Source organism: Arvicanthis niloticus, chromosome 20 (assembly GCF_011762505.2).
Source record: "Arvicanthis niloticus isolate mArvNil1 chromosome 20, mArvNil1.pat.X, whole genome shotgun sequence".
In the NCBI taxonomy this organism is placed as follows: Eukaryota; Metazoa; Chordata; class Mammalia; order Rodentia; family Muridae; genus Arvicanthis; species Arvicanthis niloticus.
The window spans coordinates 49685534-49700645 of NC_047677.1; the positions used below are offsets into that span (position 1 = coordinate 49685534).

Below are 15112 nucleotides of genomic sequence, written 5' to 3' on the forward strand. Positions count from 1 at the left end.
GGACCTGACTTTGATCCCCAGGTCCCCACACAGTCAAAGGACACCACATTTTCCCTCGGATCTCCACACTTGGCGCTGTGCTGTGGCAGATGCAGGCCATACAGCCTGCCTCTCAGAAAATTATTTAAAAAAAAAATATTTAATTTCTTTTATCCCAGCATCCGGGAGGCAGAAGCAGGTGGATTTCTGTGAGTTACAGGACATCCAGACTTACATAGTGAAATCCTGTTTCGGAGGGAAAAAAAAAACCCTCAAAACGTAAATATAGTCTGGTAGAGTGATACAGGGCCCTGCACTGGGTGGTGGTGTGGGGGACATTGTCCTTATGAGTTCCAGGCAATTCAGGGTAACAGTGAGACAGCATGTAAAAGTCTCATCATATAATGCTTACTGGAACTTTCATCAGTACAGGCATCTAAGAATAAGTGGGGAAGAATGCAGAGAAACTTAACTGTCCCACCCTGTTCAATTCCCTTGGCGGCGGGCCTTTCAATCCCCTTTCTTAAAGTCTTGCCCTTTAATCCGATCCCCAAGGCACCCGTTTTCTTTCTTTTTTTGTACAAAGCTCTTAAAAAGCAGTAGAAGTGTCTCAAAAACCAAAAAAGCCATAGAATGATTAGTTATCCTTAAACATGGGCACTCCCTCGGTGCTCTCAATCAAAGAACAATAAGAAGCCCAAAGTCCGCAAAACCCCCAACCGGCCTAAGCCCGCCAGGAACTAGAGTCGGGCACAAGCAAACACAGCCCGCGGAACGCCTCTTCCAGCCGTCCACGGAAAAGAGTGGCTTCCGGAAGAGCAAGAATGACCAGAGGACCAGAGGTCTTGCACAGTTTTAGGTAGCTAGAATTGTGCCTGTAAATTTCTCTGTCCGTCAAGATAGGAACGGTGATTAACGAGGTGCAATCCACACAAATCCTACATCTTTTTCGGAGGAGGTGCAGTATTCCGCCCAGTAATTTTTCTTCAGGCGTTTACAGAAGCCACCCCGGTCGGGTAGCGGTCCGGCGCGCGCAGGAAAGAAACGCACACAGCCGGAGGGGGGCGGGGAAGTACTTAGAGCGTGCGCACGCGTAGCGCGGCTCACGCAGGCGCAGTGCGGTCCCCCGGGCGACGGAGGCGGCGGCGGCTCCTCCGGGTGGTCGGCTCCCTCCCATCTAGGCCGGCCCCGGCCCGTCTCGCCCCCCAGAAACTCACTGTTCGGGGCTGTGGACCTTCTCATCGTGTCCCACGAAAGTAAATTGGGGGAGACTGGGGGAGCCGGAAGTACCGCCTCGAGATCCCCAAATACGATCGGGGAAACGGAAGTGGCCCTTGGTGCCAGGTTGGGGGAGACCGGAAGTGACGGTACCGTGGGGAAGTCGGGGGCGGAGCCACAGGGTGGTGGGCTGTGTATGTGTGTTTGTATGTGTTTGGCCGCGTGTTGGTTAAGTCGTGTTGCTGGAATACCGACGAAAGGCGGAGGCGGAAGGAGGGGTCGATCAGCGAGCCCGTCCAGCCTCCCGTGAGTGTCCGTGGTCTTGGGTCTGTGGTGATTTAGGCGGGTTCGATTGTGGTGGCGCGCGTGCGCGAAGCCACTTTCTCTGCCGAGTCTAGCGCGACCCTCCCCCCCTCGCGTTGTCCTAGGATTTCCTGATCTCTCGGGCGCTTGCTCGGTCGCGACCGGTGATGACACTGGTCTCTGGTCGGTCTCGTGCTTGCTTCCCTGATTCCTAGCCCAACTGGCTCTCCCTATTGTGATTGGCATTGTGGAGCCCCTCCCACCCCTCGTCCTTCATCTCCCTATGCCGTCGGTCTCCTACCCTTTGTGTTTCTATTCCTGTGCCCCCGAATCAAAAAGGGGGGATGAGGAGGAGGATGAATATATGTGCTTGTGTATGAGAAACTTTTAAGGGATTGGGTCGGAGATTGGGTCTAGAGAGGCTTCCGGGTGTATAAAATACAGTGCGAACGACAGCGAACCATCCCCCCATCCCTCGTTCTTCCTCAGAGAGCTGTCGGCCATGGAGCCGAGTGATAGTGCCAGTACCGCTATGGAGGAGCCTGACAGCCTGGAGGTACTGGTGAAGACCCTGGACTCTCAGACTCGGACTTTTATTGTGGGGGCCCAGGTGAGACACCAGTACTTTGTAGAGGTGACACCCCTTTTGCTGGTTTGTCTTGTGAAGTATGACCCTGATTTTCTTGTCATTGACTCTTTTGTCCCTTACTGGATAGGACATCTGCTGTTAATGTTGAGTAAGGCAGGTTTTGTTTAGTCTGTCTTCACCTTGACAGAACTCAGTGAAGAAGGAAGTGCAGAGGAGGAATCTATACGTATTCTGTGCAAACCCCAGCCCAGAGGGGCAGACACAACACAGGGGGCACCTCAGACTAGTGTGATGTGTGTGTGTTCTATTTTAAACAGGTTGTTCATAGGTTGGTACTATTTTTATAGATAACAGAAACCTGCTTCCTTACACCGGGAAGTAGAATTGCCGATAGCTGAGGCATAATTTGAGTCTTGAGCTTGGCGCAGTGTGGCCATAATTACCTTTTGTTTTTCCTGCATAATTCTCTGAGACACCATCATGAGCAGGTTATTTTTGTGGTTTTCTAAAGTAGATATTTAAAACGCCACATAGACTTTTGTGAGTAGAGTAGGTACATGTGGTAGTTAATTTTGCCCTACCAAGAATTATTTACTTGTCTTTCTGGGGAGGTGGGGACAGTATCTCATATAGCCCAGCCTGACTTTGGCCTCTGACCATTTTGCCTTCGCTGTCTAGGATTGTAGGCACTATGATATAGGACTAGAGGGTTGTAGATGGACCACATCTGACTGGCTTTTGCCTTTTTTTTTAAGGTAGGGTCTTACATTGTTAAATGTCTTAGACAGATGGTCTTGTACACATTCTCCTGTCTCTGCTTTACAAGGTTGGGGTCATAGGTGTGTGCTATTATTGTTTTTGTTTTGTTTATTCTTCCCCCTTTCCCTTATGTATGTGTGTGTGTGTGTGTGTGTGTGTGTGTGTGTGTGTGTGTGGTGTTCTGCTGGGCATTGAACCTTGGACTTATCACAGAGTAATTACTGCTGTATGTTCCTTTCTGACCGTCTTGTTAGTTATCCTTTCAGACCCCGAATCACTCACAGTGGTGGTGACGGTTGTCCGGTTGTTTTGGGATGTCTGTGTTTTCAATTTCTTTTCAAAGATTTTACTTGTTCTTATTTTATATGTGAGCGCTTTGTCTGGAAATACATATGTGCACCTGTGTGCACTTAGTGCATAAGAAGGTTAGAAGAGCCTTTCACACCCTGCGGCCTGCGGCCTGCGGCCTTTTCATGATGTGGAAGTTAGGAAACGATGGCCCCGCCTCTGTCACGGATGGCTGTAAACTACTAAGTGGGTGCTAGGGATTGAACTCTGGTACTGTGCAAGAGCAATGCTGAGCTATCTCTCCAGCCCTCCTTCTGTGCTTTAAGTCAGGGTTCCACTCTGTAGTCATGGCTAGCCTGGCAGTCAGATCCACCTGCCTCTGCATCCTTGAGATGAGAGGCTTGTGCCACGGTGCCCATCTGTACATTTAGCTTTGAGATTATGGCCATGAACTCCTGCTATTGTTTTAGTTTAGAAAAGGATCACTGCTGTCTCTAGATAGTAAGCCAAGAAGGAGACAGGGAGAGCTATTCAGCTTCTTTCTTATAAGATTTAGTTGTATTAATTTACTGTTGTTATTTGGATTTTTTTTTTTTTTTTTTTTTTTTTTTTTTTTGAGACAGGGTTTCTCTGTGTAGCCCTGGCTGGTCTGGAACTCACTCTGTAGACCAGGCTGGCCTTGAACTCAGAAATCCACCTGCCTCTGCCTCCCAAGTGCTGGGATCCACCACTGCCCAGCTGGATTTTTTTTTTTTCTATTTCCTTTTTAAAAAATACAAAAAAAAAAAAAAAAAAAAAAGACAATCTCTCCACATAGCTCTGGCTATTGTAGAGCTGGCTATGTAAGCCAGGCTGGCCTCATACTCATAAGAAATCTCCCTGCCTCTGCCTCTGCCTCTCAAATGCTGGAGGCATGCACCACCACATCCCGCTTATCTTTATTTATGTGTTGGTGTGGGGGCGGATATGTGCCTCTGCCTCTGGGTGCAAATGCTTCTAGAAGCCAGAGACACTGGGTCTCCTAGAGCTGTATTTACCAGTAGTTGTGAGCTGCTGGAAATTGAACTGGAGACTTCTGCAAGATCAATATGAGCTCTTAAGCACTGAGCCATTTCTCCAGCCTGACTTCTTTTTTTTTTTTTTTTTTTTTTTTTTTTTTTTTTGACTCAATACATATTGGCCTGTTGATACAGTTGGCTAGTGAGACTGTCTGATTTTGACATCGGCACCTGGAGTCAGGTGTTCCTCCCTCTTTACTCTTTCTCTCACTTTCTGATATCAGTACACGGCTCTCCTTTCAGATGAACGTAAAGGAGTTTAAGGAACACATAGCTGCTTCTGTCAGCATCCCTTCCGAGAAACAGCGGCTCATCTACCAGGGCCGGGTTCTGCAAGATGATAAGAAGCTCCAGGAATACAGTAAGGGGCCAGGGGATGCTGAGCTTGAGGCTGCTGTCCAGAGGCCTCTGTTTGAGATACTTAAAGGTTTACTGTGTATCTCTTTTTTTCTGCAGATGTTGGGGGAAAGGTTATCCACCTGGTGGAACGGGCTCCTCCTCAGACTCAGCTTCCTTCTGGAGCATCTTCTGGGACAGGCTCTGCCTCAGCTACTCATGGTGGGGCACCCCTGCCCGGCACTCGGGCCCCTGGGGCCTCTGTTCATGACCGGAATGCCAACAGCTATGTCATGGTTGGAACCTTCAATCTTCCTGTGAGCCTGTGTTTCTTACATGGGAGGGTTTTGCTGGGAATCGTAGGTTTGGCTATGGCAGCTGCAGGGAGCTTGGAAGATAGGTGTCTTGAGAGATTGCATTGGTTTGGAAGGCACTCTGACCTGTACTGGCCTCAGTGTTTGAAGAAAGGAGGGGAGGGGCTCTAGGAAAGGAATTGGCAGTGAGAAGGGTTTAGTATGTGGCTTCTCCCAGAGCAACTTCCCTTGCCCTTTCCCCAGAGTGACGGCTCTGCTGTGGATGTTCACATCAACATGGAACAGGCCCCAATTCAGGTATTGAGGGGCCTGGGAGGGTCAGGGAAGGGGATCTGGGAGAAGGAGGCCATGAGGTGGGGGCGGACCTGGCTGAGAAGATGCCTGGGAGCTGGTTTAGTATGTTGCGGAGCTCATGACTTTCTCTCAGCCCTGCCATGAACATCCTTGTCTTGTAGAGTGAGCCCCGGGTGCGGCTGGTGATGGCTCAGCACATGATTAGGGATATACAGACCTTACTGTCCCGGATGGAGGTGAGTGGGCCAGTCTGGTAGGCTAGAGTTTACTTTGTGTTCCTCCCCTTTTCCTCATGGTCTTGCAATAAGAACATTCCTGGCAAGGTCCACATTGGCTGAGGAGTCTGCCTTCCTAGTCTGGGGTTTTCTCTGTAGTACTCTTAGGCAGAGATAGTATCTTTGTGAGGCTGTCTCATTGTTGCCAGTCTGCATGCCTCAGCTTCTCAAGTGAGACTTACAGGCTTGTGCTGCTGTTCTGTGCTGCTGCCAATCCTTCCGACCCCTGGTGTGTGAAGAGTTCCTTTCAGACTTGCCAGATGATGTTATAGACGTCCTTCACTTAAAGAAGTAGCCACTACCACCCATCTTCTTTTACTCACACTGTCCTGGGCTGTCCTTGAACTCACAGTACCTTCTAGCTCCTCTTCTCAAAGTACTGTGAGTATAGGTTTGAGGGACCATGCGTGGCTGCATGCTGCAAATTTCCTTCCTTTTTTTGTTTTTGTTGGTTGGTTGGTTTGATTTTGAGACAGGGTTTCTCTGTGTAGCCTTGGCTGTTCAGGAACTCACCCTGTAGATGAGGCTGGCCTTGAACACACAAAGATCCAGTTGCCTCTGCCTCCTGAGTGCTGGGATTAAAGTTGTGTGCCGCCGCCGCCAGGCACTCTTTAGCAATCTTTTAACTGTCTTGTTTAGTTTAGGGGTATTCTAACTGCATGTTGTTCAGTTTAGGGGTATCCTAACTGTGTTTCAGTTTAGGGGTACCCTAACTGTGTGTTCAGTTTAGGACTACCCTAACTGTGTTTCTGTTTAGGGGTATCCTGATTGTGTTTCAGTTTAGGGGGATCCTGATTGCTTTGTTCAGTTTAGGGGAATCCTAATTGCTTTGTTCAGTTTAGGGGTGCTGTACTTTTGTCACTTGTGTTATAGTTGCAGCCTGTGACCATTTCCTTTCTTTATGGAAATTAGGAGAACATTTCCTTAGTCTGTAAACACTGTAGATCCTAACTGAGCATCGTCTCTGCCAGTCATGGGACTGCACAGCCCTGCTCTCAGGAGTCAGCTCTACTCTTGACTTCTTTGGTCTGCATAAACCTCAACAGTGGTAATAGTATCTGCCTTTGCTGTCCTGACTCTTCTTCCACCCTCAGTGTCGAGGGGGAGCCCAAGCACAGGCCAGTCAGCCACCCTCACAGACACCGACTGTGGCCTCAGAAACATCAGAACCAGTTGAAAGTGAAGCCCCTCCTCGAGAGCCCATGGAGTCAGAAGAAATGGAGGAACGTCCCCCAACCCAGACTCCAGAGCTTACGCCCTCTGGCCCAGCTTCAGCGGGCCCAGCACCCACAGGCCCAGCACCCGCGCCAGAGACAAATGCACCCAAGTGAGAGATGCAGGGAACCTTTGGGGACTTAGAGGGAGGTTGGTCATGGTGTAGTGCAAGGACTAGGAAGGCTGTGAGGATAGGAGAGTGGTTGCTCGGGGTGGGTCTTAATGGTTGCAGTATTGTGGGGTCAGAGGTCAGCTCATGTAGATGAAGATGGGTAGGACTGGCAGCCTAGCAGAAGGCAAGATGATCTCGGTTGCCCTGGAGCTCTGGTTTGCAGAGGCCTGCCTGGCTTTGAGTGCCTTGGCCTCCTTTGCACGGGACTGTGCTGGAGGTGGGAGCGCTTGGCTGTCTCCTCTTGGCTGTTCTTAAGAGAGCAGAGAGAACCTCTGGGGAATGGAAGGGGTCTCTGAGGACAGCCTCCACTCACTGCCCTGCTGTCTCCACAGCCACCCTTCCCCTGCAGAGCATGTGGAGGTGCTCCAGGAGCTTCAGCGCTTGCAGCGCCGTCTTCAGCCCTTCTTGCAACGCTACTGTGAGGTCCTGGGTGCTGCTGCCACTACAGACTACAACAACAACGTGAGCCTTCTAATGGCCCTTTCCCTCCTAGTACCTCAGAGCAACAGGTTGACATGCAGATAGTCTGTCACTGTCCTCAGTGTTAGCACAGAATCCTCTGTAGGAGAGCATCCTACTGTGATGGGGATGGTGGCAGTCTTGTGTGTCTGTGTGTCTGTCCTTCATTGTTTAGGAAATGTACAGAATAAGAATTACAGGTGGTTGCTTAACATTTGGCGTATTTCGTAGAAAACTCCATATGTGTATTGAATAGAATTTATTTGAAATTTTTCTTGGAAAGCTTTGGTTAATGCAGAAGCTTCCAAAGACAGAGGATGTGGCATCATTTCAGAAGGCAGTCATCCCTGTTGTTAATTTCATGCTTTTCTGGGTTTGACTTGAGCACAGCATGAGGGCCGTGAGGAGGACCAGCGGTTGATCAACTTGGTGGGGGAGAGCTTGCGGCTACTGGGCAACACTTTCGTGGCATTGTCCGATCTGCGCTGCAATCTGGCCTGTGCCCCTCCACGGCATCTGCATGTGGTACGGCCTATGTCTCACTACACGACTCCCATGGTGCTCCAGCAGGCAGCCATTCCCATTCAGGTGGGTTCAAGGAGCCTGGCAGGAGGGAGAAGGGGGTTGTGGTACAATAGGGATGACTCCTGCCTGCTGGGAGGCTAGAGAGCAAGAAGCCCGGGGAAGGCTGGGCTGGTGGAGCTGTGGAGTCTTTAGAGGTGACTCTCCAGACACTCTGGATTAGGTTCTTGTGGTTCTCATATCTATCTGCCTGTCCGTCTCTCTTCCAGATCAATGTGGGGACTACTGTGACCATGACAGGCAATGGGGCTCGGCCTCCACCAGCTCCTGGTGCGGAGGCAGCAACTCCAGGTTCAGGCCAGGCCTCATCCCTGCCTCCGTCTTCTACCACTGTTGATTCGTCAACTGAAGGAGCTCCGCCACCCGGACCAGCACCGCCACCAGCCAGCAGCCACCCACGGGTCATCCGGATCTCCCACCAGAGTGTAGAGCCCGTGGTCATGATGCACATGAACATTCAAGGTGACTTAGGACAGTCACTGCAGAGAAGAGTTGAGGGACAGGGAGGGAGGCTGTACTGTGTGGGACGGGCACGAGGGAGGGAGGAAGGGAGGGAGGGAGGCTATGCTGTGTGGGATGGGCACAAGGGAGGGACGGATGGAGGCTGTGCTGTGTGGGATGGGCACGAGGGAGGTGCTTTAGCCTTGGGTTTGTGTGAAGGGAACCCAGCCTTCTGTTGCCATGGGCACAGGGCAGGGTTTTGGAGGCATGAAAGGTGGATGGAACAAGAGGAAAAAGCCAGGCCTTGGCCCCACATTCTCATATTTTTCTGTCTTCTTTGCCCAGACTCTGGAGCACAGCCTGGTGGTGTGCCGAGTGCTCCCACTGGTCCACTGGGACCTCCTGGTCACGGACAGACCCTGGGTAAGAACGAGGTTATCAGTGTAGGCTGAGAGCTCTGGGTAGAAAAAGGGGTATGGCTGAGTGGGTGGGTTGAAGGGGTCCAGGTTCAAGGTTACATCAGACCCACCCCCCAGGCTCCACCCTCATCCAGCTGCCCTCCCTGCCCCCTGAGTTCATGCACGCCGTCGCCCACCAGATCACTCATCAGGCCATGGTGGCAGCTGTTGCCTCCGCGGCCGCAGGTAATGACCTGGAAGGGGAGGACTGGGAGGTGGGGCGTAGTTGATGGTGGTGGGTATTGTCTGCTGGCAGGCAAGGACTGAACCCTCAGCTCTCTTTGATGTTTCTTTTTGCTACACACAGGACAGCAGGTGCCCGGCTTCCCAACAGCACCAACTCGGGTGGTGATTGCCCGGCCCACTCCTCCACAGGCTCGTCCTTCGCATCCTGGGGGACCTCCAGTCTCTGGAGCTCTGGTGAGCAAGGGTTGGGGGAAGTACCAGTGGGGAAATCCTGGTGGATTGTTGAAAGGACAAGACTGAATTCTCCTGTCCCCCAGCAGGGCGCTGGGCTGGGTACAAACACTTCATTGGCCCAGATGGTGAGCGGCCTTGTGGGGCAGCTTCTTATGCAGCCTGTTCTTGTGGGTGAGTCCTGTTCTTTCCTAGCTCAAACTTTAGGTATTTCCAGCTGCCACTGGGTAAGACAGTGCATGCTTATACCCCAGAGCCTGGGAGGCTGGGACTGGAGGATAACTGAGTTCAAGGACATTGACTATAGACTTAACTTCTAAGATTTTGGGGCAGCTGTGCTTGACGACTCTCCCTGTCCTGCTTACTGGTTACACCTAGTCCCTGTAGGGTACTAGTTCTTGTTTGCTTGTTTTCCTGCTGGAAAGATGACATGGCAGTGAGGCAGCTAGACTATGGCTCTTGTTCACATTGTACTCTGCTTGGTTCCTGACAGCTCAGGGGACTCCAGGAATGGCCCCGGCTCAGGCTCCGGCCCCAGCTCCGGCTCCAGCTCCGGCTCCTGCCACTGCTTCAGCTAGTGCTGGCACTACCAACACAGCTACCACAGCTGGCCCTGCTCCTGGGGGTCCTGCCCAGCCTCCACCTCCTCAGCCCTCTGCGGCTGATCTTCAGTTCTCTCAGCTCCTGGGAAATCTGCTGGGACCTGCAGGGCCAGGGGCTGGGGGCCCAGGCATGGCTTCTCCCACCATCACTGTGGCAATGCCTGGTGTCCCTGCTTTTCTCCAGGGCATGACTGATTTTTTACAGGTAAGTGGCTGTACTGCCCTTTTTGTCCCCGGGGCTGTAGAGCAATGGTATTCTGTTTTTATCATCCTGTAGCTGCTGGGTGAGAGCTCTTAGAGATGCTTCTGCTGAGCCAGCAGCCAGTGCTGTCACAGCTCTAGCCTGGCTTGTCCATTCAGGGTCCTAAGAAGCTGATGTCAGAGCTGGTTCTTGCTGCTCTTGCAGAGGACCTGGGTTTGATTCCCAGCACCCACATGGTGGTTCACAGCCATCTGTAACTCCAGTTCTAGGGGATTCCAACACCATCGTCTGGTCCCCATGGAAAATAGGCATGCACATTTCACAGACATATAGGATAGGAAGGCAAAATGCCCATAAACAATAAATACAGTGATAAAATAGGTTTGTTTGGTTTCTTTTGTTTAAGTCAAGATCAGAATCTAGCTTTCCCCCCTTTATAGGTCTGTTGTTTTATGTCCACAGTGCAGTTTTATATTCTTGACCCTGTGGTCTTTATCTTCTAATCTTAATTCCTCCTTCTAGGCATCACAGACTGCCCCTCCACCCCCTCCACCTCCTCCACCCCCACCCCCTGCCCCAGAGCAGCAGACCACACCTCCACCAGGGTCCCCTTCTGGTGGAACAGCGAGTCCTGGCGGCTTAGGTCCTGAGAGCCTGCCCCCAGAGTTTTTCACCTCAGTGGTGCAGGGCGTGCTGAGCTCCCTCCTGGGCTCCTTGGGGGCTCGCGCGGGCAGCAGTGAGAGCATTGCTGCCTTCATCCAACGCCTCAGTGGATCCAGCAACATCTTTGAGCCTGGGGCTGATGGCGCCCTTGGTAAGCAAAATGTGGGTGTTAAGAGTTTGGGGAGATAGCCGGGGAGGTAGTGGCCTTTCTCTACTAGTGAGACGGGATTAGCTGATGGTATATGGGGCTGGGCAAGGACGGGATTAGCTGATGGTATATGGGGCTGGGCAAGGACGGGATTAGCTGATGGTATATGGGGCTGGGCAAGGAGATGAATGCAATTGCTCACTTCTGCCTCTTTCCTTAGGATTCTTTGGAGCTCTGCTCTCTCTTCTGTGCCAGAACTTCTCCATGGTGGATGTGGTGATGCTGCTCCATGGCCATTTCCAGCCACTGCAGCGGCTCCAGCCACAGCTACGATCTTTCTTCCACCAGCACTACCTGGGTGGCCAGGAGCCCACACCTAGCAACATCCGGGTTAGTGGAAGTCCAGGTCCCACAGGTTTCCTCCTTCCCGCCTCTCTTTAATCCTGACTGCCTGTCAGTCAGTGAAAGCTGTACTTCAGCCCCAGCCTTGGAGTTTGTAGGGCTAGGAGTAAGGCTCCTGAAGGCTGTGGGCTAACCCTGACCTGATGTCCCCCTACAGATGGCAACCCACACACTGATCACTGGGCTGGAAGAGTATGTACGGGAGAGTTTTGTAAGTGTTCTTTGTGTATTTCCTTCCTGTCGGGTTTCGGTAGGGAAGCTGTGCCTTGCTGCCTCTGCCTTTTAGATGTTAAAGTACTGACTTGGAGTTCTTGGTGTCTCGTTCCAGTCTTTGGTGCAGGTTCAACCAGGTGTGGACATCATCAGGACAAACTTGGAATTCCTCCAAGAGCAGTTTAACAGCATTGCTGCTCACGTGCTGCACTGTACAGGTCAGGCCGGGGCCAGCCAAGCATGGGTAGTGGACTGTCCATGCGGGACTGCCGGGGTCATGTGCCTTCTCACATCCTCCCTGCAGACAGTGGATTTGGAGCCCGGCTGCTGGAGCTGTGTAACCAGGGCCTGTTTGAATGCCTGGCCCTGAACCTGCACTGTTTGGGGGGGCAGCAGATGGAGCTTGCTGCTGTCATCAATGGCCGAATTGTAAGTACCACCCAGTTTTAGTTCTCCAGCTTTTTTTATTAAATCCTGTAGGTTTTAATTTTCTTCTCCAAACACACTACCTGTTGCCCTGGATGTAATAGATTGCAAAAGCAGGTTGAGGGTTACATGGTTAATCTGCTTTCTGGCCCTCAGCGCCGCATGTCTCGTGGGGTGAATCCATCCTTGGTGAGCTGGCTGACAACTATGATGGGACTGAGGCTTCAGGTGGTCTTGGAGCACATGCCTGTGGGTCCCGATGCCATCCTCAGATACGTTCGCAGGGTTGGTGATCCTCCTCAGGTAAGGGACCCAATAGGGTGTGGTGTCAGGAGCTCAACAGATGCACAGGACTGACCTCTCCCACCACAGCCCCTTATATTTCTTTGACCAATTTCACAGGCACTTCCTGAAGAGCCAATGGAAGTTCAGGGAGCAGAAAGAACTTCCCCTGAACCTCAGGTACTGCTTGAGAAACCATGTAACATGGAGTAGATGGCTGCAAGAAAAGGGGCTTGGGCAAAGAGTTCTGAACCTTCCTGTTCTATGCCTTCCAGAGAGAGAATGCTTCCCCAGCCCCTGGAACAACAGCAGAAGAAGCCATGTCCCGAGCTCCACCCCCTGCTCCTGAAGGAGGTTCCCGAGATGAACAGGATGGAGCTTCAGCTGATGCAGAACCGTGGGCAGCTGCAGTCCCCCCTGTAAGTGGCAGGAGGTGATCCAGTGGGTTAAAGAGCTGTAAGTTGTGGGAATTATGGCAAATCCTTTCCTCCCCAGGAATGGGTCCCTATTATCCAGCAGGACATTCAGAGCCAGCGGAAGGTGAAACCTCAGCCGCCCCTGAGTGATGCCTACCTCAGTGGCATGCCTGCCAAGAGACGAAAGGTTGGTCTCTTTGCTGCAGATGTGTGTGTATCCAGTACCCTTGTTGAACTAGAGGCTTTTGCTTGCTAATTTAGTCTCTTCATCTAGTGAGGAAGCCTGTTTGTGAGTCAGACTTGTTCACAGTACATTACTATAAGGGCCTTCACCGTACTGTTTTCTGGCAGTTCTGGTTCCTCAGCTGTGTGATCTCCCAAGTGATTAGATGTGCAAGGTGGGCTTTGCTAGCTCTGAATCCCAGGTGATTTGACCTGCTGGTGCCTTCTTTGCTGTCAGAACCATTTGCAGGCTGTTTCCTGCCCTATACTAGTATAGACACTGGTTAACTAATGGAAAGGGTGAACTGGGTGGTGGCACTGGGTCTGATGCTGATCCCCTTTTCCCTCTCAACCTGTCCCCCAGACAATGCAGGGTGAGGGCCCCCAGCTGCTACTCTCAGAGGCAGTGAGCCGGGCAGCTAAGGCAGCCGGAGCTCGGCCCCTGACAAGCCCCGAGAGCCTGAGCCGGGACCTGGAGGCACCAGAGGTTCAGGAGAGCTACAGGCAGCAGGTGCCCCCACTTTGCAGCAGAATAGGGATGGTCTATTGGGAGGGGTTGGGCCAGGTTCCTGCTTCCCTGGATCTATTCAGAGATGAATTGGTAGTGTTGGGGCTGCCCCTTGATGGTCAGGGTTTTCCTTGTGGCATATGGGAAGGCTTAGCAATCTCATATTGGGCTTGCCAGCATGGCTGGTGGGGAACGTATTACCTAAGGGTTGGTCTTTGTGCTTTCTGGGATCATAGGTCTAAGCCGGGGCTCCTCTGACCTGCTGGTGTTTTCTCTTTGTAGCTCCGGTCTGATATCCAAAAACGACTGCAGGAAGATCCCAACTACAGCCCCCAGCGCTTCCCTAATGCCCACCGGGCATTTGCTGATGACCCCTAGCTTTCTCACCAGGGGACGGACCATTTCCCCCCTTCCTTCACAGTATTTAAGAAATAAAAGTCGGATTTTCCTGGCTCCTTTGTCTGGTGGTGTTGAGTACCTTTTCTTTATGCGTTTCTTCACACATTCCATAGAAACCTAGATCCTCTTACACGTTGTTGTATAGGCTCCTTATGGAGTGTGTGCAAGTCTGTCAGTAGTTTGAGCTTTTAAGCTTAAGTAGCATTCCTGATACCCATGCTCCTCTGCTGCCTGATACCAGCGGCCTTAACAGCCCTCACTTTAAGTTTCCACCTGATCACCTGAAAGGCCTGATGACTGAGCTCCATGCCAAAGGAAACCAGGAACATTGGAGGCCCTGTGGTACTGTGGTTTTAAATGAAAATGGCCCCATAGTAGGTGGCAGTATTAGGAGGTGTGGCCTTGGAAAAAGTGTCTCTGGGGTGGGGCATTGAGGTTTCAGAAGCTCAAGTCTTCGTTGCCTGCTGATCCAGATGTGCAAAGCTTGGCTCCTCCAGTACCATGCTGATGATGGACTAAATAAACCTCCCAATTTGTATGCCAACCCCAATTAAACATATTTTATGAGTGGCTGTCCTCTTCACAGCAATAGAAACCCTAACTAGGTGAGAAGTTGGTACCAGTATTCCAGAGATAGACCTGATTGTTTGGAGAAATGTGCACTTTGCTTTAGGAAAGCAGCTGAGTGCATTTAAGTGTGGTTTAATGTGCCATGCTAGCATGGAAGACAGTAGTTCTGAGGGTCATTTGAATTGTGAGGGGTTATGGTTTTAGTATGTGGCCTACTGACCACTCTTCTGATATTGTACCAAAAAATGTGGCTTTCTGCCCTTGTTCAAATAAAAATCTGCCTGAGACTAAACTGAAGACTAACCTTAGCTTTGAAAGAGGGAATTTCCAGACAGCATAGTATTGACCTGGTTATTAGCGCCTACACTTGCGCAGACATATGATGAAAAGATGAGGAAGAAAAAATACAAAATGTACTTACTGTTCAGGACCTGAGGAAGTGTAGATAATGAAAAGCTTGTTGCCAAGTGGAATAAACAGTGGTGGCAAGGCCCCTCCCAGCTAAGCTTCCCAAAAGGCAGGCACTCTTTTCATGGACAGCCAAGCTTAGGCAGCAAAGGAAACCACCACAAAACATTGGTAATGTGATTTAGAAAGGCAGCCATGTCCTAGCCCTGGCAAACAGCAGAACTTGGCAGCTTTGGTTCTGGCTTCTGGTAACTCCTCCTAGAGAGCCCAGAGTGTGAAGCTGTGGAAATGGATTGCCTTGGAAACCCCAAGATCTTGGTGATGCCAGAGTTGAGGGATGAAGAAAGCTACTAAGGAGTTGAACCACCTGAGAGCAATGCATTACTGCCAGCAAGTTGAACCGAGTTGGTAGATCTGAAAAGCTTTGACATCAGACAGAGATACAGATTTTAGAGTTTGACCAGCTGATATTTGTTCCAATGTTGGTCCACTAT

General features: G+C 51.1%; 1 protein-coding gene across 23 annotated transcripts; it reads left to right on the forward strand.

Moving 5' to 3' along the window:
- Positions 1-1081: 1081 nt before the first annotated feature.
- Bag6 (BAG cochaperone 6) lies at positions 1082-13694 on the forward strand. 23 transcript variants are annotated; one of them, XM_076916757.1, is made up of 26 exons: positions 1189-1323; positions 1990-2110; positions 4438-4555; positions 4651-4847; positions 5088-5141; positions 5300-5374; positions 6508-6740; positions 7133-7262; positions 7650-7847; positions 8051-8303; positions 8628-8705; positions 8819-8926; positions 9048-9160; positions 9244-9331; positions 9651-9964; positions 10484-10775; positions 10993-11162; positions 11332-11385; positions 11503-11605; positions 11692-11816; positions 11970-12116; positions 12216-12275; positions 12371-12514; positions 12591-12698; positions 13098-13244; positions 13524-13694. In XM_076916757.1, the coding sequence occupies exons 2-26, from the start codon at positions 2003-2005 to the stop codon at positions 13617-13619; spliced, it is 3513 nt and encodes a 1170-aa protein (XP_076772872.1). In that variant the 5' UTR covers positions 1189-1323; positions 1990-2002; the 3' UTR covers positions 13620-13694. The 23 variants fall into 23 exon arrangements, with proteins under 23 accessions (XP_034379962.1, XP_076772875.1, XP_034379959.1 ...); XM_034524060.2 differs by having other exon boundaries at positions 1190-1346; XM_034524059.2 differs by lacking the exon at positions 1189-1323 and adding an exon at positions 1355-1503.
- The last annotated feature ends 1418 nt before the right edge of the window (positions 13695-15112 follow it).

What these genes read in the sequence shown, in the direction of transcription:
- Bag6 (XM_034524059.2), top strand. Translation starts at nt 1,394, where the DNA reads ATGTGTGTTTGTATGTGTTTGGCCGCGTGTTGGTTAAGTCGTGTTGCT. An exon ending in CTACAGACTACAACAACAAC is followed by an intron (nt 7,263 to 7,649) that starts GTGAGCCTTCTA and finishes ACTTGAGCACAG; the next exon opens with CATGAGGGCCGTGAGGAGGA. An exon ending in TCACGTGCTGCACTGTACAG is followed by an intron (nt 11,606 to 11,691) that starts GTCAGGCCGGGG and finishes TCCTCCCTGCAG; the next exon opens with ACAGTGGATTTGGAGCCCGG.